Source organism: Gossypium arboreum, chromosome 7 (genome assembly GCF_025698485.1).
Source record: "Gossypium arboreum isolate Shixiya-1 chromosome 7, ASM2569848v2, whole genome shotgun sequence".
In the NCBI taxonomy this organism is placed as follows: Eukaryota; Viridiplantae; Streptophyta; class Magnoliopsida; order Malvales; family Malvaceae; genus Gossypium; species Gossypium arboreum.
The window spans coordinates 87427467-87450890 of NC_069076.1; the positions used below are offsets into that span (position 1 = coordinate 87427467).

The 23424-nt window shown below is 31.6% G+C and overlaps 4 protein-coding genes across 6 annotated transcripts; 2 read left to right on the top strand and 2 right to left on the bottom strand.

Moving 5' to 3' along the window:
* Nucleotides 1–334: 334 nt before the first annotated feature.
* On the top strand, nt 335–2441 carry LOC108485617 (protein OCTOPUS-like). The gene has a single exon (XM_017789505.2). It carries the CDS (start codon nt 494–496, stop codon nt 2231–2233), a length of 1740 nt encoding a protein of 579 aa, XP_017644994.1. The 5' UTR covers nt 335–493; the 3' UTR covers nt 2234–2441.
* Nucleotides 2442–3078: 637 nt separating this feature from the next.
* LOC108485017 (calmodulin-binding receptor-like cytoplasmic kinase 1) lies at nt 3079–6711 on the top strand. 2 transcript variants are annotated; one of them, XM_053030465.1, is made up of 6 exons: nt 3079–3372; nt 3483–3652; nt 3792–3960; nt 4084–4173; nt 4427–4725; nt 6169–6208. In XM_053030465.1, the coding sequence occupies exons 1-6, from the start codon at nt 3165–3167 to the stop codon at nt 6172–6174; spliced, it is 942 nt and encodes a 313-aa protein (XP_052886425.1). In that variant the 5' UTR covers nt 3079–3164; the 3' UTR covers nt 6175–6208. The 2 variants fall into 2 exon arrangements, with proteins under 2 accessions (XP_052886425.1, XP_017644376.1); XM_017788887.2 differs by lacking the exon at nt 6169–6208 and adding an exon at nt 6246–6711 and having other exon boundaries at nt 3089–3372.
* Nucleotides 6712–10929: 4218 nt separating this feature from the next.
* Nucleotides 10930–13644, bottom strand: LOC108469280 (probable ribonuclease P/MRP protein subunit POP5). Its single transcript, XM_017770179.2, has 3 exons — nt 12832–13644; nt 12573–12710; nt 10930–11792 (listed from the first exon to the last, which is right to left on the bottom strand). Exons 1-3 carry the CDS (start codon nt 13007–13009, stop codon nt 11644–11646), a joined length of 465 nt encoding a protein of 154 aa, XP_017625668.1. The 5' UTR covers nt 13010–13644; the 3' UTR covers nt 10930–11643.
* Nucleotides 13645–15619: 1975 nt separating this feature from the next.
* Nucleotides 15620–20458, bottom strand: LOC108467774 (mitochondrial uncoupling protein 2-like). 2 transcript variants are annotated; one of them, XR_008286119.1, is made up of 11 exons: nt 20188–20457; nt 19955–20057; nt 19008–19223; nt 18844–18922; nt 18527–18660; nt 18346–18444; nt 18116–18220; nt 17540–17614; nt 17098–17184; nt 16379–16505; nt 15620–15860 (listed from the first exon to the last, which is right to left on the bottom strand). XR_008286119.1 is itself a non-coding variant. In XM_017768652.2 (10 exons), exons 2-10 carry the CDS (start codon nt 20021–20023, stop codon nt 16467–16469), a joined length of 903 nt encoding a protein of 300 aa, XP_017624141.1. In that variant the 5' UTR covers nt 20024–20057; nt 20188–20458; the 3' UTR covers nt 15962–16466. The 2 variants fall into 2 exon arrangements, 1 of the variants encoding a protein (XP_017624141.1); XM_017768652.2 differs by lacking the exon at nt 15620–15860 and having other exon boundaries at nt 15962–16505; nt 20188–20458.
* Nucleotides 20459–23424: the final 2966 nt, after the last annotated feature.

The following is a 23424-nucleotide window of genomic DNA, read 5'->3' on the forward strand; positions in this document are numbered from 1 at the left end:
ATTTTTTAGCATTAGAACTAAAATGACAAATTTTGCAAACATTGAGGCTAAATTTATTGAATTTTTTATATTTAGGATCAACTTGATAGAATGTATAACATTAGAGGGCCAATTTTGTTACTAGACCAATAAAAAAAAGAACCCATATAAGCTCAGAGTGACTAAAATGTTTAAATTTGAAAAGTTTAGTGACTAAATTGAAAAAATCAATAATTGGATGACCATTCATAGAAAAATAATTTCCAGCATATAAGAGAAAAATTTAACAATAGAGGGACCGAAATGCAAATTTAATCAACTTGGTAATTAATAATAGTAATTAGAAAATAATGACAGGTAAAATAGAAGGGCTTAACCAGGGCTTTTCATTTTTGTTCTGAAACTTGTATGTTTTTTTAGAATACTTTCTCTCACATATTAATAATATTGACTGTAGTAGTATTTCGTTTTTGGTGTCTGAGCATCATCAGGCTCATTTGCCTCTCGTCTACCCATGACTTCCCAGCCCCACCCTCATCGGCGTCAGAGCCGCCGTCTGTCTTCCTGTCACCGCCACCCTGCCACCGCGCCCCTCACGGGCTTCTGCGCATCATGTCTCCGGGAACGCCTCGCAGGAATCCAAAACGACTCTCCTACCACAACCCCAACTTCCTCAACCACCTCCTCCACCTCCCAGTTCCGCCGCTGTAAATCCTGCTCCGGCGGCCCTGACCCATCCTCCTCTGCCGCCTCCGAACCCCGCCGTAAATCTTGCGACGTTAGGGCTCACAGTACTCTGCACGATCTTTTCGCCGTCGACGACAAAATGAAAACCCTCAATGTCGACCTCCCTTGTTCGAAAGTTGAAGTTTTTCAAAGCTTTGAAGGAGGAGGAGAAGAAGAAGAGGAAGGGGAGTTAAAAACGATGAAGGAATTCATAGATCTTGAATGTGGAAGCAAAAAAACTTCGGGGAAATCTTTATGGGAAGCAGCTTCGGTTTTTAGCAAGAAATTGAGGAAATGGAGAAAAAAACAGAGCAAAAAGGAGAAAAGCGAGGGTTTGGTTCTTGAGAAGGCAAACAGAAGGGGATTAAGAGATACCCAATCGGAGATCGGGGAATATGGGTTGTTTGGAAGAAGATCCTGTGATACTGATCCTAGATTATCAGTTGATTTTGGCCGTTTATCCGTCGATGAGCCAAGGTTTTCCATGGATGAGCCAAGGGCTTCTTGGGATAGTTATTTGATTGGAAAACAGAACCCTAGGGTCAACGAGGAACCAAGTGTTGGGGAAGAAAGATTGAGTGTTGTAAAAGAGGAAGAAAGGATTAGCCCTGGTGGGTCAGCTCAAACGAGAGACTATTACGCGGATTCTTTGACTAGAAGGAGAAGAAGTTTTGACCGTTCTTCTTCCAACAGAAGGATAAGTTTCGGGGAAGCTGAGGAATTTAAGTCTTCCATTTCTAATGCTAAAGTGTCACCCGAGACTGTTGGGCTGTTTCATGGGGCGAAACTGTTGGTTACTGAGAAGGAATTGAGGGATTCCAATTGGTATTCTAATATGGAATCTGCTTCTAAAGATGTTGAGCTTGTCGCTAATGGAGGGGTTGCTCAAAAAGTGTTTAACATGAAGAAGGCAAGGGGCTGGAAAAATGTGTGGAGTATGTGGGGTTTGATACATAGGCGAAAACAAAGTGATTTCGGAGATGAGGATAGGAGTATTGGAGGAGATGTAGGTAATGGGAGGCTAACTGAGTCGTTGCACAAGCTTAGAAGGGTGGCTAATGGAGATGAATGTAAAGGTGTTAGAGGAAATATGGGTGAAGGAACACTTGCTGACTCTTTGGAAAAGCTGACTAGGTTTGCCAATGGAGATGAAAGTAAAGCTATAAGAGGAAATGTGGCCGCTGGGACATTGGCAGAGTCCTTGCACAAGTTAAGAAGGGTGGCCGACAGAGTCGAAAATGGGAATGCTGTAAGGGAGAAGCTTCTGCGGAGCTATAGTGTTAGTGCTCGCCATTCGGTTGACGGATCATCTTTCTATGGAGGGAGTGTGATCGATCCTAAAGGCAATGGTCCAAAGAGAAGGGATAATCATATGTTGCACAAGAATAGGAGTGTCAGGTATTCTCCTAACAACCTTGACAATGGTCTATTGCGGTTCTACTTGACACCATTGAGGAGTTATCGGAGAAGCAAATCTGGAAGAAGTAGGCTAAGAAACTCGAACTCTGTAGGTGGTAGTATACTGTAATGGCGCTTACCAATAAGATAACTACGTTGTAAAAACATTTATGAATGTGTTTCTCCATGTTCTATAGATATATAACAAAAAAAAAAAAAGAAAGCACCACATCATATGGTCTTCTTTGTTGTGCTAGGCATATGTTCTAATAACGCGGCAATGAAAAAAAATGGTACAATATCTTGATATTGTTAGTATAGCAAAAATTGTTGCAGAATTGTAGCTTAGCACTCACAAGAAATGAATCGCTTTGTTTTTCTCTTATTTGATCATTGCACGTCTTCTGCTTGTAATTATACAAGTTAATGCATCTTGACTTCTTCATGCTTCATTGGACCTATACTGAAACTGGTTTGTCTTAGTGGAGCTGTCATATTCAACTGTTGCAATAAGTGGAGTTACTGTAGGATATTCAACATGTTATGGCTTTTGCTAATAGTGTCTTGCATGTATAATTTGTGATCACTAGTTTCATGAACAAGTTTAATAGATCCCGTAAAAAGAAATAATTACCTTGTTAATTGTATCACTCAAATCCTATACTTATTTTTAGATATTAGTCAACATTGCCCATTAATGATGTTATTACAGTTATAAGGACTGCTGACCTTTCATTACTATAAAAGCAACCGCTGTAACAGCTAAGCCGACATCACCATCCAATTGGGCTTGGGTTGTTTTCAAGCAGAGCATTGTATTTAAGCCATGGTCTTTGTAGACTATAGCTATTAATTTATTAGTGTCAAGATATTTATATTAAAGTTAATCGATTTGCTGGCCGGTTCAACAAGAAACCGAGTTTTTTATCTGCTTGAATTGGTCCCCGTTGGCATTAAACAAAGTCAATATCCTGTAGAGAACAGGAAGGCCGAAAAGGATCCTTTATAGCTGTTCCTTTTTGGCAACTGACAAAATTAAACTGAGGCATATAAACCCCCAAATGAAGAAAGCATTGCATCCAACTATGATCCGACAAGATTCCAGTTCTCTCCATGATCAGCATAAACCTCGTGCTAAGAACTACTTCAAAGTTGTATCAAGGAAACTAGCTGCAGTTTTCACAGCATTATTGTCTGGGAAAAGAAAAAAGGGTAGTATTGATGTCAACAAGATGCAAAAAAATAACACCCGAGTCAAAAGAATTTCCTGTAAGTTTTTTTTTTCTTTTTCCTGGTTTGGTTTGTCGTGAGTAACCAATGAGCTCTCTCAGCTGTTAATTCAATGGCTGTATCCTAAGTTTTCTAATGAAAATTTGCAGTCTCTACTTCAACATATCAATCGACAGTGAGCGATTTCTCCTTCGAAGATATCTGTAAGGCAACTGTAAATTTTTCTCCCGAAAATAAAATTGGGGAAGGTGGGTTTGGAACAGTTTATAAAGGGAGGCTCAAGGATGGATCTCTTGTTGCTGTAAAGCGTGCGAAAAAGGTACACAAATATGCAAATGTAGGCATTAATCTTAAGAATATGCGGGGATCCCTTCAAAAACTAGATGCTAATAGCATTGGAAAAGTAGATGATCAATTATATAGTACATATGCACTTTAATTATTTCAGTTTGTGACAGGACAAGTATGACCAGGGCTTACCACAACAGTTCAAGAATGAAATACTTACATTATCGAAGATCGAACATCTGAATTTAGTAAGGTTATTTGGATATCTGGAGCACAAAGACGAGCAAATTATCGTGGTTGAATATGTTGGAAATGGGAATCTCCGAGAACATCTTGATGGTAAGGAACAAGTTTCAAACTCTGAAAGAAAGCATGACTGCTTTTAGATTAAAAACTTCAATAGCTCAGATAACAGCAGATAGTTGAGGTGCTCAATATAGCTTTAATATTCTCTTAATGCAGGTGTAAGGGGAAATGGGCTTGAAATTGCGGAACGTCTGGACATTGCGATCGATGTTGCCCATGCAATTACCTATCTTCATACGTACACAGGTATTACTTATATATGCCTTTCCAACTCATCTTATTTGTAGGCATTTTCTTGTCTGTGAAATGGTTGAAAGAGACCTGCTGCTTAACTCGAATTGCATCAATGTGAAAATGTTATGGATCCCTCTTGTTATAATCTGGAAATAGTTTATTGTTGTTGCTAGGTTATGTAACTAGTTTCAACACTTTTGCACCTCAAATAAAGATTTGATTACATAAGTTTTTGTGACGATGTATCTGGATGATAAAATGACAGATCCTCCTATAATACATAGAGACATAAAAGCATCAAATATCCTTATCACGGAGAAACTCCGGGCGAAAGTGGCGGACTTTGGATTCGCACGACTTGCTACAGAGGATCCCACCGCAACCCACATCTCGACTCAAGTCAAAGGAACTGCAGGCTATGTGGATCCTGAATACACCAGAACTTATCAGCTCACTGACAAAAGCGATGTATACTCCTTTGGTGTATTGCTTGTGGAATTGATGACCGGAAGATATCCAATTGAATCAAAGAAACCGGTCAAGGAACGAGTAACCATACGATGGGTGAGTATTTCTTCCTCCTATTAAATACAAGCAAAAATATCGGTTATTCAGAGAGATGCTCTAGGTTGGCAGTTTATCGAGTTATATTTTCTGTCACAATATAGGCTTGAACATCAAAAACATCAACCATGCATTTTAATAAGCTAGCCAATACAGTAATTTTAACTTCTCCTTTGAATATCACATATTATGAAAATTGATTCCATGATGCATAATCTACGATAGCAGTTTTTCCATTACATCCATAAAGGTCCCATTGATTGTTCTACCTCCTGTATTTAGCACTTGCTCAGATATGGGTATGGAGATATCACTCTAAGAACCTCAAAATGTTAGACACATACTCGTATCCAACATTTTCAATCGAGTTCGGGGGAGTAACATAGCTGCCTCCCATGGATGACTGTAAAAAATAAAAGAAAATTATGCAAAAATATTATATAATTGGTGAATAGACACCATAAAATTTTGAAAATTAACCATCAATTTTTTTTTTTTAAATTATTTTATATAAAAATAAGTGAATCTCTAATGCTTTTATTTTCTTTTTAACACTCATTACTTCTCTCTTAAATTTATCTTATTCCCTCATACACTCTCTCTAGTATTTTTATAAGAAAGGTGATATATCTTTCAATACTTTTAAGTGGATCTCTCTAATTGGTAACAATTCTTCTTTTCTTTTCAAGCTTTATTGATTAATCTATAGAAAATTAAGATTGTTGTTTTTCTAGTGATAGATTAAGATTTAGTTTTTTATTGATTGAATGATTTTGGGATATTGATTTTGTATGAGATTCCTAACATTTTGATTGGGTAATAATTTTAGCGGTTAACTAATACAAAACCTTAAATAAATTAAGATTGATTGTATTTATAATCTTGAATTTTTTAATATTGATTAGAAATTTAGTTTTTTATTTAATTTTATTATTATTAGTGTGATTATTGTGAATCTTGTATGTTAGCTTAGTGATAAATTTTGTGTTTAAAGTTTAAATTTATTTTTCTAATGTCTACTAGTGAAGTAGAAGAAGAACAAAAAAATAAAAAAAGAGTGAATAGCCAAAATAAAATACAGATCAATATGAAAAAGAAATGTCAAACAAAGTCAAGTTTAACCTTTAAAGCCTTCTAGCCGTTCAAATATTGAGAACTAAAATTACAACTATCATCCAAATAATAGAGATGATATAAGAAGAATATTTGCAAAAAGTAACTTGTAAACCTCACAATCACAACTTTCTTCAAAAAATTGTGATTGAATTGAAAATTTCCAACTTCTTTGTATAAAGGCTATGTAAAAGTCTTACGTCTAATCATATTATACATTGTTTTATCAAGGATTAATATTCTACATTAATTTATATGATTTTTATCAACATTTTAATTTTTCAAAATTTCCTGGCTCCGCCCTGCCTCCTATCTTACTCCTGGAATTAGGTTTAAAGTAGAATATGCGTGGTAAATGCTGGCCAACGCCCGATAAATGCTGACGGAGAATTGTGTTGCTGCTGCAGGCAATGAAGAGATTAAAGGAAGGGGAATTTGTGATAGCGATGGACCCAAAGCTAAGGAGAAGTCCAGCTTCAAACATGGTGGTTGAGAATGTCCTGAAACTGGCACACCAATGCCTTGCACCAGTGAGACAATCCAGGCCAACCATGAAGAAATGTGTGGAGGTCTTGTGGGGAATTCGTAAAGATTACAAAGATAGAGTGTCTTCTACTACTGCTGCTTCTACCTCTCACTGTTCTGCAAATTTTCCTTATAGAAATGCTAAGTCTGACAGGCATTTGTTTGGAATACAAGAGGGTGACAGCTATGGTTTTATTTCTGCATAAATATAGTGACTAGTGAGTGATTTTTTATTTTCTTTTTTGGAATGGTCAGTCAATTATTTCCCATTCTTTTCCCTTTTGTGAACTTCATCAAGTTCCCGACGTCGAATGAAATTGAAATATGATGCAAAAAATGTAAAGAAAAGATTAGTGATTGATTTTATGTTCGTACATAGCTTTGCCCTATGTCCCTGTTGATGGAGGAATCTAACTAGGGTGGTAATGAGGCGCTGATCGGTGATTCACCTGACTTAAGGTGAAGAGCTGCTGCAAGTGGTGGTCGGAGAGGAGAGGATATTGTGAAGGAGGTGAATGTAAGGTGGAGAGTGAGGAAGTAGAGAGAGAGACTCAGTCATGTATTATGGGATCCAACGTGGGCTTATATACGAGAGGTTATAATGTTAAGGTGCCACGTGTCATCCAATGATTGGTGATCGGGGGTGATTATGTCAACCGTCCTGTCACAATAGGCCTAGGTGTGGCTATTAGGGCAATAATTAGACAGATTGTCAATCATGTTAAATAAGATTAGTATTTGGTGATTGGTGTCATAAATGATGGTTAAATGGGATCTTTTCATGGTTTATGTATGAATGTGCCCGATCCAAAGAGTTCCTATGAAGTATTCCAATGAGGAGTTTTGGTGGGGAATTTATGTATTTAATGTTTCGAAGGGTGATAACTGAAGGGTTTTCTTGTTTCCCTCCAAGAGGTGGGCCCCAATTCTTGAGGAATGGTATTTGAGAGGCTTTATCGAGGTGTTGGTCTTGATTTTTGAGAGGTTATGTTTGAGGCGGGTGAAGGGTATAACAATTCTGAATATTTTTAGCTACAAAGTCCTATGTCCCAAATGAAGTAATGCACTTACTTTTTCTAAAAATTCATTTTATTAGTAGTTAGATTATGATAAACCATGATGTGGATGAAAAACTTAATTATGTAATAAATATATTTATAAAAATTAATATAAATAATAAATAAGGTTTTGATTGAATAGTAAAATACAAATTTTAAAAATTACAAAGGCATAAGTTAAAATTCTATTAGAGTATTTATATTTTATTTTATTATATAAAAACATAAAATAATAAAAATACTCTCAAAATATTATAATTTATTTTGTAAATAAAAATATTTTCGTTATTACTCAACTAAATTAATTCCAATTAACTTGTAACATTTAACTCATAAAAGAGTTAATATTAGTAGAGATTTGTACGTAATAATCTCAAATGATATACAACTAATGGCAAAGCCTTTTTTTCTCTGCACCTTCTCACTCGGACAATCAATGGCCAAATATGAGAGACATTTAATAGAGTGAAGAATAAACCATAAACTCTGTTTGATGGTTTTAGCCAAGAGCCGTGAATGTGATTCACATAACAATTGTATGTTAGAGTTGTGTTTATATTATAACTTATGGGATGTCTTTCATGACAATGTATTAAAATAATTAATGTGAAATGTAATGATTTGATTTTTGTTAGTGTCAGTTTAAGGTTGCATTTATTAAGTTGAATTGTTCGAAAAGTTCACAAGTCAAATAGAGAATTGAGAAATAGAATTAATCAAGCATTTAAATAAATAGTATAGGGACAAAAATGAAAGTGAACCAAATTAGGGAGAATTGATAGAGATGTTGAGCAAGCCCTTGGTGTGTAATTATACCAAGGACTTGTGATTAATTTTTCCCTTAATTAAGATTGTATTAGTGACGTTTGTTAATGGGAGAAAGAAAGAGTATGACATTTTTACTTGGCTTCTACTCCAACGATTTCTTAAAGAAAGAAAGGAGAGAAAAATTGTAGGCATCCAAGCCAATTACGCAAGTTTTCTTTTAAATTTTTGTTAAGCCAAGACCACTTGATGGAAATTGAAATGGTTAAGTGAGTTGAAGAGAGAGAAAAGATAAGAACCATGCTTAGATTATCTAAGATGCTTAGTGGGAGGTGTTGATTTAAGCTATATAATTAATTTTATGATATTAGGAACTAGATTGAATTGAATGAAAGTAGTTGGAAATCTATGTTATAAATTGATAGTTTGAGATCTTTAGAGTGTAAATACGAAGTTAAATTTTAATTCGATTGAATAAATAGCGAGATACGAACATTTCAAATATTAAGGTTAAAAAGTAACTTATTTATAAATTATGGAATTATACTTGATTGCTGGCTATACCTTTATTGAATGTAAACTAATACTATTTCGTAATCGAATTGTCAATGTAGCTAACTATGATGTCAAGACACCAGGGGGGGAAGACAAAACAGGCGGTGAATAACGGTTTTGATTTATGTTAGCATGATTTACTTTCTTTACATAGATTTATTAAGTAATTAAGTTATAAAATTATTAATAATAAAAATAGTTAAAGTTTTGATGAATTTAAACATGAAGGATGGATTAGAAATGATTAAATTAATAATAGATTGATGAGGAAAATATAGTTATTTTCATGTGATCATCCTTGGAGAAATTAATAATTCTCTTTGTTGATATATATATATATATAAGGTAAGTTGGTGATTAAGCTTAGATAAATTTATATCATCTTAGTTGAATTGATTACGATAACATTTGTTATAAAAATAAAAGAAAAAATTCCATAGTAAAATAATAATACTTGATTTTATGGAAGGTAAAATAACTTTGGTGAATTAAAGTGTTTATATATATATATATATATATATATATATATATATATATATTTTATATTTTATTTACTTGTAATTTGGTGATTTATTGAGTTAAAACATATATGTATATTTATATTGTGCTCTCATAATTTGATTTCAATTACGCTTTAATAGACTGTTAAAATAAGCAAATGATAATGGTGTCGAATATAACTTAAGGTACATATATACTTGACTACTTGATTTCTATTGAAATATGTCAAAATATGTATACATTTGTGACTGTGAAAATCGTATTATAATATGCTTTGATTAGATATGGACCTATAAAATTTCTTTTGTTGAGTTTTAATGCTTGAGTAATGATTAAGTATGCATGGTTATAAGTATTAAGCCATTTAATCAACTACACTAGGTTGAGTTGACTTGATTGCTAAGTTGTCTGGATATTTTATTATATAATTGTTTGTTAAATTGATGCATATGAAAATAATATAAAGTTTGCTTAATTTTGGCATAAATTGATTAGTGTTTGAATGTATTTAAATGTTTATTTTAGTTCATATCATATTAGTGTCTCAAAACATAATGATTATGTCTCGAGATTCCAAGAACAAAAATGATCAAATTGTGCATTTCTAGGTACAAGCCTCAAGACTTACCAAGCAAGCCTTAAGACAATCATGATCGGAGTCTTGAGACACAATAGTTTGTGTCTCAAGACGGTAAAACATCGAAACTAAAATTATTTTTGCCATGTTTTATATTTTAGTTCTTGAGACATCTAAGCATTGAAACTAGAGTTTGAAATAGGGAATTGTGTCTTGAGATACTAGGGCCCAAGTCTAGAGACATGTATCCTTATTTCTCGAGACACATTATGTCTCAAGATTCCTATGTAGAATTTGGATTTGAAGCTTAATTTCATTTTTAATTCCACACAACTCTTAAATATGTCAAACGAGATCAATTAGCATTCATTGAGCACGTACATGTTATTTAATTGAAATTATACTAGAGTATTTGTTTAAATGTATATTACTTGGTAAATGATAATTTAATGTATTCCAAGAGTATAATGTGATGTTACGATTCGAGTGTGAAGGTATCACATGAAATGTGACATTTTGTATCAAAGTTGACTAAAAAATCTTCTTAATGAAGTTTTGTTGAAATAATGTTTATAGATAAAATTAAATCATTTCAAATTTCTTTAACTTTAGAGTTTCAAATATATATATTTTAATAAATTAAGGATTAAAATGCATAAAAAGATTAAATGGGTGGAAAGTATAATAATGAGACATTTCAATGAAATTAGTAGAAAATCTATTTTTATTTTTATTGTTTTAGTAAAAATACTAGACAGATTTTTGGACAATGCACATTTCAAAAATAACAAAATGTTGATAAAAAAATAACAAAATGAAAAATATATATTAATAACTATAAAGAATATCAAAATTATTTATGGCATCATCATATATTTTACAAAGACTAAATTGACAATATATGTTGATTTTACATTATTCGCATTTTTCACTATCTTCAAAATCGACCTATTTCCTTGAATTTGACTATTTTTCCCTCTTCTTCTCTTACAACACAAAATTTCTCTAATATATCTTCATCCTTACCATTTATATAATATATTTTGTAAAATCTCAATATTATTAAAAAAAAAAGTCATATACTGTGTAATATAAACTACATTAATATGATTATATAATTTCTTAAGACATACATAATTTTATTATCTATTATGTAACAAGAATTACAAATTACAATATATATTACCACCTATATTTTAATATATCTTATAATACCAAAAATCCTCCTAAGGTTTTAGGCTTATTACAAAATCATAAATCATTAAGCTGTGTAACACAAATCCTAATATCTTTAATGTATTACGAATTACAAAATATCTTAAAACTCTTTTCATATTTAAAAAAAAAAAAAAAAAAGAAAAGAGAACCAACTTAAGGTAAGATACAGGAGATTGGTGTAAGAAAGTAAGATTACATTTTTACTTGCAAACTACTCTAGTTTTGTTCAAAAAAATAATATAAGTCAGTCATTGTCTCAAGCAAGACAAATTTGAGCATTCTAATTGAGTGGCTACTAAACTTATTCAAGTATTGAAATTGAGCTCGAAAATAGAAGTAATCATGGAAACTGGACTCAGGTTTTACTTAATAAAAGCTTAATCAAGCCTAAGCTTTAAAGGTAGAAGTCAATTGAGCTCAAGGTCGAGCTTTTTACAACTTAAGCTCAACTCGGTTACAGCTCAAGGTAAGATGATACTCCAAATATTGTGAAATATGAATGCCTAATTTGCCTATCCAAAATTTGAACAATTTGATCTCAGTTCATAAGTGCATAGTGGCATACCAGCATCCCAGGGCAATCAGCTACTGCCTGTGGATCACTTTTTAGTGTTCTAAAATTCTGATCTTCTCAAGACAGTTTTTCATGTGCTGGGTGACATCAGCCGAGAGCCGTGCTCCAACCATAAGCTTGTACTGCTCGAATTTTAATTCATCGCACTTCAAGGCAGCAGTTTTACATGCCTTTATATTACCTAGTAGAAAGAAAGAAGCTCGAGGTTAACAAATCTTTAACTTTTTTAAACATTTCAATTTTATACCAAACCATGCAGTTGTTCAAGTCTTAAGCTTTGCTTAGAATTACACAAAGTATTTCAACATCCAAATCATGTAAAAAGAGGAGCTGCAAACTGTTAGTGAGGGCAGGGCAGAGTTTGTGCCCATCTCGCCTTCAAAACATTTTCACCTTATACCTGCCCTAAATCTGAACTTGAGTTCTAGCAGACAAACTCGACCACTTAACCCAAACACTTACACTTGAGTTCCATATCCAAATATCTACCAACTATCCAAATAAATCTAATAAAGTCTAGTAAAACCTAAAATATATGAAAAAGTAGTTATAAAATTTGAAGAGAGGAATTCTAGAAAAAGTTCCCAGATTGGGTTAGGTTAAAATCCATCCTGACCCAACCATGAAACTTTCCAATAAAAATGACCAACCTCTGAACCCAATTAGCATAAGAAAAAGGCCCCATAGGGTCCAGTTGAGTCTGAACATGATGGGTTTTGGTTATTTTGCCAAACCTAAGTTACATCACAGGCTAAGAGGTAGAATTGATGTTCAATCATTCTTAATATTCCACAGCCAGTGCTCAGTAAAAAACTTGTCATGCTAAAATATTCTTCAGATTTCTTAAACACCAGCCTTATAGTTTAGTAAAAATGATTCTTCAAGCTTGAATTCTATTGACAAATGAACCAACTAAGATATTACCAACATGCCGATTTGGCTTCATATTTAAAGAACTTACCACTAAGATCCAGCAAATTAAATAGCACAGGACAATTCCCAATTCTCCTAACCATGCTTATTGAAGACCAAATTTTTTGGTATTCATCTCTTGAAACTCTGATAACACACAGCTTTGTAATCGGATTGACGTATTTAACTGCATATGAAATTTTACAAAATGGGTCGAAAGAAAATTAGAAAAAAAAAATCATTCAACAGCAATCAATGGAAAAAAAAAAACAAACGAACAAGAACAAGCACCATTGTTTATCTTATACCTTGGAAAGATCCGAGCGAAGAAGCTAGACCACATTCACCGAAGTTGACAAGAATGCTATCTTTGATTGCTTTTGATATGTTAAATTGGGTAACTACAATGGGGTCATCCCCTGAAATTTCTTTATTTGGATCCAACAATACCTCCATAACCATGTATCTGTTCTTAAATCCTACCATAGTATTGTTAGGGTTTCAAAAGTAAAAGTAAAAAGAGAGAGATCGTGTATGAGATGAGACAAAAAGAAGCAGTAGGATCCAAAATAGCCCTTACATAGTTTACGAATTCAGCTTACTAGGGACCTAAACACAGTAATGGTTTTTCTCAGAGTTAGACCAGGCCTTATGACGAAAGGGGGAGAAAGGACAGGTCACCTGCTGATCTATGATCAAACAAAACTATACCTGAAGAATGGGATACAGATTGACCAGTACAAAAGCCATCTCTATCAATCTACGCTCATTGATGAGACGGCGACATAGAGACGAAAGTATACCATTCCCCCATTGTCACTTAAAAGTAAAGAAGAGATACAAACTTTGGAAAAATAATTTTGTGGGATCGAGGATGGAATCGAATAGCTACTGCACTTGCGGTTAAGACAAAAAATAAAAACAGAAAATCAAATATAATTCCAAATCAATCTTCGAAAACTAAAAACCCAATATAGGAGAGACAAGATAAGACAAGCCGAACCCTAACTCAAAATCTCATGACTCAATCAGAAACCAATTTTTAATTTAAGTTTAGGGTTTCAAAAGTTTGTCCTATCAGACACTGTTGGAGGAGGCAGATAAAGATGACGCTTCTTTGACAGGTTAACTGATTAATTAGTTTTAGTGTTATTTATATAAGGTATAATAATAAATTTAGTCCTTTAAATTTTACACTTTTATTCAATTTGATCCTTACTCTTTTATTAGAAATAAATTAAAAATTTTTGTAATTAATAAGATTAAAAGGTAAAAGAAGTCTTAGTAGCAAATTAAAAAATCGATTAAGATCTTTTAAAATTATTAAAAATCATGAAAATTATAAATAAAATTTAAAAAAAAAAGTGACAAAAAAGACTCATCAATTTGACGTTGGAGAGTTTGTCGTGGATGTGTGATCCAACGGACATATGCTAGCACTAGATTATGAAAAATTTTAGGAAACAAAAATATTTTCATTTTCGCTTTTTAAGGGATATAAATCACATTTTACCCATTCAAAATTTATCATCAACTTGAATTGATCCGATCCGGTTGGAATTTATATTAAATAATTTTAAAATATTTTCAATGAAATTTAATTATAAAATAAATAAATATTTATATACAAATATATTTTATTATTTTAAGTAATATGAGTTTTTGGTAAATTGAATTAGGTCAAGTTTGCCATCTTAGAATTTTTTTGAATTTAACTCGGCTCTACCTAACATGATCCATAGACACCTCTATTTAAATCCATATAATAAGTGTAAATATTTTTCAATATGCACTATCGTGCGTAATTCCCATGACTATTGGTAAATAATCACAATACACTCCATTATTAAATAAAAAAATAGTAGATTTATAAATAAATACTAATACTTTTATTTAAACATAATTAAATAATAATTAATTATAAATAATTTAAAACCCTAAATTTGAGACCATAAACCCTATACCTAAAGCCCTAAACATTAATCCTTTAAACTCAAGATCCTAAATCAAAGAGTTATTAATATTTATTTATAATAGTTACATTTAAATAAAATTATTATTAGTTATTTACAAGTCCTTTATATTTTTTGTTTAATTTAATGATGATATGTCATGTTATTATTTATTAATGGTGCATGAGACTTATGCAATGACAATGCGTCAAATATTATTCATTTTTATTTTATTTCTCATGTTTTTATTATATGAAAATGAATACCAATTGTATTTTTTTATTCTTATTATGGAAATGTCTTTTTTGGTAACAAGACATCTTTAGATCCTCTCAATTTTGAAATTTAGCAAATTGATCCGTTTAAAAAATTCAAAGCAATTTAATCCCTATTAATTTCGAAAATGAGCAGATAAGGGCAATTAATCACGAAGTTGATGTTTTCCATCATGTGCATGATTTTGATAGGTTTAATAATAAATTTAGCCTCAAAGTTTACACATTCTATCAATTCGGTCCTAGTATAACAAATTTATCTTGTAACATTTGTGTAGATACTAAGGTTGAATTTGTTGAATTTTTTAGAATTAAGGCCAAAATGACAATATATATATACAGTGAAGAATGAATTTGTAACTATACCAATCAAAATTACATACAATTGAGAAAGAAACACCATGATTTATTGTCCTCAGTTACTCAGTTTCGAAATTAACAGGAATTAAATTGCTCCAATTTATTTGAAAAGGGTCAATTTGCTCAATTTCAACATTGAGGGGGACTGGAAAGATCTTTTTACCAATTTTTTCAACGTCCAAAAAAACAGGTTGGGGCGTGGAGGTGGTAGTCCCTGTCGGAAGGTCACCCACGAAAAGGGGGATCTGATCTCTCTAAGATATGAAGTGGAATACCCAGAATCAAATTCGATATTAGACAAATTCATTTCCACTGTTTCTGCGTATTTCTGAGCTCCATATTCTTATTCATGATTACAGGACTTTCCTTGATGCTTTTCACCAATAGCAACAGAGGCAGCGAAGCACATACTTTGAGAGGATAATCAATGTGCAAATATGCAGTTTATAAATCCCTTTAATGCAAAATATTTTATTTTATTTAGTTTATTGCCAACAATCATGGGACTATTTCATCTATTGATAGAAAAATATTCATGATTTAAGTTTATAAAATTGTGATCACTTAATTATTGTAAATAGACGTGTGTTTAGAATGGTAAAGATTAAATGTTTGGCTGAGAATTTTGAATACGACACTGTACATGTTATATAAATATATAATCCAAAAAATAATTCCAATATAACATTGATTGCCATATAACAATGTTGAACCTTTACTGTTGGAATGACCCAAGTCTACCAAAGCTACCTGCCAAAGGTCAATCATACTGATTGAGTAAAGAAACACTAATGTAGTTTTCCACATTACACTAAAAAACCAAGGTAATGCACCAGTCCATACAACTTAGATTTTACTAATAACAAGCAAATATTTCTTGAACCTCCCACAAATGTTAAGATATTACATGATTCCAAATACAATGTGGCAAATATTTGCCAATTTTCAGTTTGTTTGGTAGGACACCAGATGACAAGATAGGCGTAATAACACCTAAAACATATCTAATTACTGACTTAAAACTTCACTTAATAGTTCATCTATGTTATCCAAACTCTTCATTTTTTACTTAAAATATTTGTGTTTGACATGTATTCTAACATGGATATAAGAGTATGATCCTCCAAATATATGGAAAAAAAAAATACTTGGAAAAAATTGAAAACACTTTCTCCCAAGTCCAGATAACATTGATTGTTACAGTAATACTATTTTGTCTAAGAAAAATGGTAAGTTATACGAAAAAGAGATTTGGGCAATGCTCCTACCTTATTTCTTTGATCAAAAAATATTCTCCTTGAGATCGAAGACACAATATGCAAGTAAAAGGTGTGTCTTCCTGATTGCAAACTAAAATCAATCATAATATAATTCCCCCCGGAAAGCTTTCTTGGCCTGTCATTGATGTAACAAAGGAGGTTAACATATTCATCAGTGGTAGCAATACAAGTGCTTTTTAAGGTACATAAATGCTAAGTTTCCACGACTCTTCATTTTCTTTTAAGTACCCAACTATTCGTATCCGATGCATATCTGAACATGATTATAAGGATATCATCTAAATATATGAAAAATTTTAGACAAAGTTTAACATGTTCGTGCTAGACACGTACCAGTATCCAACACTAGTACTTGTATCCAAGCGGCATAGTGTAAATGAAATCTGTACTAATTACAGGTGAAATTTTGGCAAAGGTCATATTGAATTCTAGATGAATGAAGTTTTATTTTTTTTAAAAATTCACTAAGGTACCAAGCATCTCTAATGATTTAGAAATAACATTGCACTATTAAGGTTGAGCCAATAAACATGGAACTTTTCCAAATCCAAATGTTATAGTGTGTTTAACCTAAAGGAGGAGATGAAACAGGAAATCCTATTAAAAATAGGGAAAAGGAGATTGTTAAGCACATGCATACATATATTTTATGAACGGATGAAAAGAAAAAATAAAAGACAAGATCAAATCTAAACTGCAGATCTTACTTGCTCAAGAGTCAAGAACATAACCACGTTCCAAGATCCCAGCCGAGTAAAATTAGGAACAAACCCCTTATAAAAGGCAAGGAATCCCTGTAATGCATCAATTATCAAAACTTACTACTCATTATAACAATGCTTTTCTAGTCAAAAGTTGGTTTCCTTCAAATTAACTGGCAAAAGATGACTCTTTGAGAAAGGGTTTGTAATAAACAAGTAATGAACTGCAAAAGCCAGCTCTTTTTGGAAGCTTTAAGTTAACATAAAAGATGGAAGAAAAACTAATGACGAAGGTAAACTTTTTAGCTCAGAAACATGCAAAAATCTATACTTCAGGTACCAATTGGCATTCCGGTAGTATTAACCACCAAGAACGCAGAGTTTAAGAGAAGAAGACATTTATAGATTCTGGAGAAATCTAAATAAAACAATCAGAAAACCAACATACCTCATTCCTCAAAGTTCTAATGAAACAATCAAGAGTGTTTTTGTAGCCAGAGTCTCCCATCATTCTTGATTTTACCTGGAACATAACAAGCAGATTCATCCATCCAACATAAGTTTCGTCAAATTGGTTTATATGATATAGAGATCCACAATCTTCTTTAAGCAAAGCCTTGTGAGTTCCTGTAATGCTTAGAAGACAGACTGAAATTGAAGTATCAACATGAAAAAGGATTTGCAATTTAAACTGTATTGAGCGTGACCATAGCACATCATTTTCTTTAACAACTCCAACTCAGAGAACCTTTGCACTTCAGCACAAAATGACACAATGGTTCGGCGTATCCAGTGGTGCTTATCTCTTATATAAGGGTTAACCAATCAAAACAGTCTTTCAGAAAATGCTAGTTCTGAAGCAAAACATTGACAGATGTAATTCTAGTTTTGAACCAAACACTAAAATAAGAGCTCAAAAGTGATAGGGAAAATTTTATGATAGAAATAACAAATAATAATAAATTACCAATCTTATAATTCTTCACGAGTATTGTAGATGATGAAGACAAGATCAAATACCTACCACATCAATTGGAGAACCAATACAGACTGCAAAGAAACCTGCACCAAGACCTGCCAGAAGATGTGTTAGGACATTGTCTGAGAATCCGGGAATCTTCAAAATTGTCTGCATGATACAAAGATATTAGATGTTAGAACATCATTGTAACAACCATACTAGCAAGCAAGCATAATACCAACTTTATCAAAATGACTAACTTTAACTTTGTTGACTTAAAATTGAAATTTTACCTGTTTCACTTGATCATAACTGGCTAGTTCAGCAGCATTTACAATGGCATTTCGTGCAATGTTGGGACCAAGCCCAGTCCACAGTGCTGCTAGTCCTTCCTGATTATTGAAAACTTTATATGATAAGGAAATTAATTTCTCAAAAAAAGGAAAAGGATAGTAATATTCTAAGAAATCTGACTTCTCTAACTATGGTGTAGTATGCATCCAAAGTCCCATAATAACGCCTAGCAATCCCAGCTGGAAATTTTCCTTCAGCTTGCAGCCGAACTTTGACAAGATCAGTTGGATTAGCAACTGTAATAGCTAGAGCACCTGGTTGATGTAAGAGGCTTTTATATGAGTTTATAGCAAAAGAAAATATCTTTTTTTATAACAAATAAGAAAGATTAATTATAAGCGTGGCACGGGCACCTATAAATGGGCAAAACGGAGCATAAAGCTAAAAATGGAAGATGTGCAAAGTTTAGTGTGGCAAAATAGTTACCATTGACTCACCAGTCAATAGAGCTGCTATAATTTTTTGGTATAACGGAATATCACCAACATAATCAGCACCAACTAATAGTGTTTTGACCTGTCAATTCATTTTACACATAAATATCAGACTATTACTGAAAACAATCAGAAACAAGCTAATTTGAGCCATATCATAGCCTTACAGGTTCATATAACCCGATCCTTAGACCTCCATAAATGCATTGGCGATGTAAACCAGCAACTATTCCTTTCCAAAGTGCTGATAATCTTTCTTCCTTAGCAATGGTAGCCATGGTACCCAACAAGCCCCTATATTTTGGTAAATTAACTTCATCACCAACTGCTTTCTTTTGGAGCTGGAGTCTGACTTTGGCAGTATCCAAAGGAATGGTACAGAACTGCAGAACAATGAGCGCAATGTTTAAGTAAAACAAGACAATTAAGCATAAAAGGAAACAAAAGGAAGTATAGGAAACGCCTCTCCAAATGCCGAGCGAACCAGCACATTGAACAATAATAGTTCAATTTATACTCAAAGCATTTATGATGCTACACTGCATCAATTATATGACAACAAGTATTCCATATAAAAGGTTCTGATACTACCAAGGAATGCTTCCTGTGACATTGATAAATCAATGTCTGTTGGGAAAAAAAAGGTATCACAAGCTGATTTACTATATATATCCATGGATAAATCAGTACACAAATTCCTACCAATTGTATCCTCAACCTATGGAGATTTAAAATTGAATTAGTAACAATTGAGCAAACATTCCTTACAAAATGAGCAAGCATCTAAAATCTTGCTAAGCTAGTTCCACATGATCGCCTAATTCCCACCAAGCTTGATGAATTATCATAAGCCCAAAACTTTTAAATTTCATTCAAAACTCTAACATTGTATAAGAACTGATAAAATATCACATACAGAGAAACAAGTAGCTAAAGCTAAAGGGGTTAAAAAGCAGATATATGCATATACCTATAGACTAAAAGAAAAGAAAAAAAGGGTCAACCTTCCTCCCACTAAAATAGCAATCAAGATGCAAATAATCACAGATAGCAAACAAAATAAAAAGAAAAGAAAGAAGCACATGTAAAATTAATACCCATGGATCGTGAATACCTCAGCAAAACAAGCAGCAAAAGCACTACAAAGAAAAGTTTCAGCGAAAGAAAACTTAAGATCTGCCATTAGGAACCGAAGATGAGAAATGGGTAGCTGAGATCTGGGCCAATAAAAAAAGGGAAAAAAAAAAGTTGGTTGAGTAACAGTGAAAGAGGAAAAGAAAATGAAAGGCAAGATATATATATATATGTATGAAACTGGGTAATTAAAAAAATGGCTTCATTCGCAACCATTGAAGGTTGTGCAACTGGGTTTTTCACTCCCTTTCATCTTCTTTCCTGTTATCTTCAGTATTTTTTTGGTGCTAAAACATTAACAAAATAGTTTTATTTCACATGTATAAGGTTGTTGGGCTCGTCTCTGTCGTATAATATCTTATCATCTAAAATATATTTCTAGTTTTAAATGAAACTATTTTTTTTGGAAGCATTTTAATCAAATTATATGTTGCCCAAAATTATAAATTTTGTTTTATAACGGGCTTCATTCTTAGTTAACCAAGCAATTTGCTGTTAAATAAAAATGGTTAATTTCACCGCGAAAAGATCTTGTGGTTATTCCATATATGCCCTTTGTTGACAACAAGTCTAAATTTGAAAACTTTTACAATCCCTATTTACATTATTATTGTTTGAATATTTGATTTATTCTCATTCCTTCAATTTTAATTTATTCTTTTATACTCATAATAACTTATTTAAAATTTAAAATTTACAAAAAAATCAATTTATCCTTCATTAATTTTTCAGTCTCTTTTAATTCTTTAACTTATGTATTTTATCAAATCATTCAAACATGTCAAGAATTAATTAAAACATTTTAAAATAAAAATAAAAAATTTGTTTAAAATTTTAAATAATGAAAATGAAATGAAATTATTTTTAGACACAAGAATAGGATGTTTGAATAAATCTAGAAATGAAAAGCAACATTATGTTATTAAATTCTTGAAAACCAACCATTCCATCCAAGTTAGGCCCTGTTCAGTAGTGCCTTTGAGACAGATTTTTTTTTTAAAAAGTACTTCTTACTTAAAAGTATTGTCAAATTGATATAATTTGAGTAAAAATTTCAACTTAAAAAAAGTGACTTTTAGCATATAGAAAAGTTAAAATTTTTAATTTTTTTCCTCAACCAAAAGTACTTTTACTGTTATTTACATTTTTAACCTCAATTTATTTTCTCCAAAAGAGACGTTAGAATACACTTTTTTTTCTTTTTTTTTTTTCTTTCAGAGTTCTTCCCTCTGGTTCTCTTCTCTTTTGTTCCTCTTTTAATTCCTCCCCCGTGAGTTTCTTTTCTTTTTCTTCTCTTTTAGTTTAGTTGTTTTTGATTGTTTAAATTTAATAAATAATTAATATTAATTACTTAGAAATATTTAAAATTAACATTATATATTAAAATATTAACAATAAGTTATAATAAATTATTTTTGTATTCTTGTTAAAATATCATAATATTAACTAATTTGAACATTATTTAAATACATATTTGTTACTTTATAATATCATGTCTAAAATGTCTCAAAAATACTTTTTGACAATAATACTAAACAATTAAATTTTAAACAAAACTTCTCAAAAGTACTTCTTAAAAATAATACTAAACTAGCACTTAGTGTCGTAAACCCTGTCTTCCCAGCATATTTTCAAGCTCCTCGATGAAATAAACTCATCCCCATTCAACTTAAACACCATCAAGAACGACCAATTACTTCTCCTCCTCTTTCTCGTCACCACCATATGCCGATAGGTTTGAGATGGATTCATAAAAGAACATGAATTGATAGGACTTATTATGCTTTATATAAAATTAATAAAAACATGCAGCAACATGTCCGCCAAAATCAATTTAACACTTCATCCAAAAGGAATGTTAGGATTTTGTGTCATTGCTGTATTTGTGAAAATCAAGGTGATATCGAGAATCTATCGAGTTTTAGTACGCAAACACAGAGAAAACAAGCATATGGTACGGAAATGTGGCCATAAAATAATCCTTGCTTAAACTAAGGCTCCGTTTGTTTGGTTGTAAAAGATTTTCGGGAAAATATTTTCATCATTTTCCACCGTTTGTTTGGTGGAAAATAAATTCCCCTATAAAAACTTTTTTAAAACACGGGAAAATGAGGCCTCCTTGTGGGAAAATGTCTTACGCATTTTTTTTGGTAAGACATTTTTCGAAAAATGACGCTGTAGCGACGTAAAAAAAATTTAGTTTCGCTTGGTCGCTAATTGTGGCGATTTATTAAACATTTGAAAACCAACTTTCGATTTTATTAACAAAGGGAGTCGCCACCGATCCTTTTTTATAGGTGTGATCGGACACCTAATAAAATTATTTTAAAACAAAAAGAAGGCCGAATTTAGGTCTACGTTAAAGTCCAGAGAAAAATTGGGATTTGGGAGTCAGTTACGTGCGAGGAAGGTATTAGCACCCTCGCGACGCCCAAAATTGGTATCTCATAAACATGTGTTGACTTGATTTTCAAAAATACGAGTTCAATATAATATTTAATCGTAATCCGATTGAAAAATGAGAATTTTTAGTTTTCGATTTTTTTAGAAAGGGTGTCCCGTTTTTTAACACAAGCCGACAAATTTCACCCAACATAGCGATGAAATCGATGACTTAATGTTAAAATCGGTACATTGCCTTATTCTTAAAATTAAAATGTAAAAAGTTTCTAAAATGATAGTAAAAATTTAAGAATATTATTGTAAAAATGCGAATAGTGATGTGAATAATATAAAATATTAAAATACCAAAATATTAGAATAATAATAATTAATATTGACAAATAAAAAACAAAATAGAAATAAAAAGTGTACATAATATATATATATTAGAAATAACAATGATGTTTAAAAATAATACTATTAATAATACTTCATAAATATGTACATATTATAACCCTTTTTAGAATAATAATTAAATATACTGAAAATAATATTATACACACAAAAGGTATATATACACTTATGGTGAAATATATGTACTAACATTAATAATAAGTATAATCGAATAAAATAAATACAATAATATATACTCAATATGGTATTAAAAATACGTATATGTATAATAGTATTTCGAGTATGTACATGAGACAATATAAAGTATATACATGGAAATATACAAGAAGTATACAACTAATAACATTAAGAATATATATATAATATAAATATAATATATACAATATATACATATGATAAAAAACTATTAATATGTACATGTATATCTACATACACATTAAGTAAAAGTACTAATGCTAACAATATTAATAATAAATATAATAATAGATATATATGCATATAATAGTAAGAAACGGAACATAAAGAAAATATATATATAGCTAAATATAATATAATAATAACAATATATAAAAATAATAGTGATAACAATATTATATATATAACATGATTAATATTTAAAGCTAAATTAAATAGCAAAATAATATGAAATCCAAG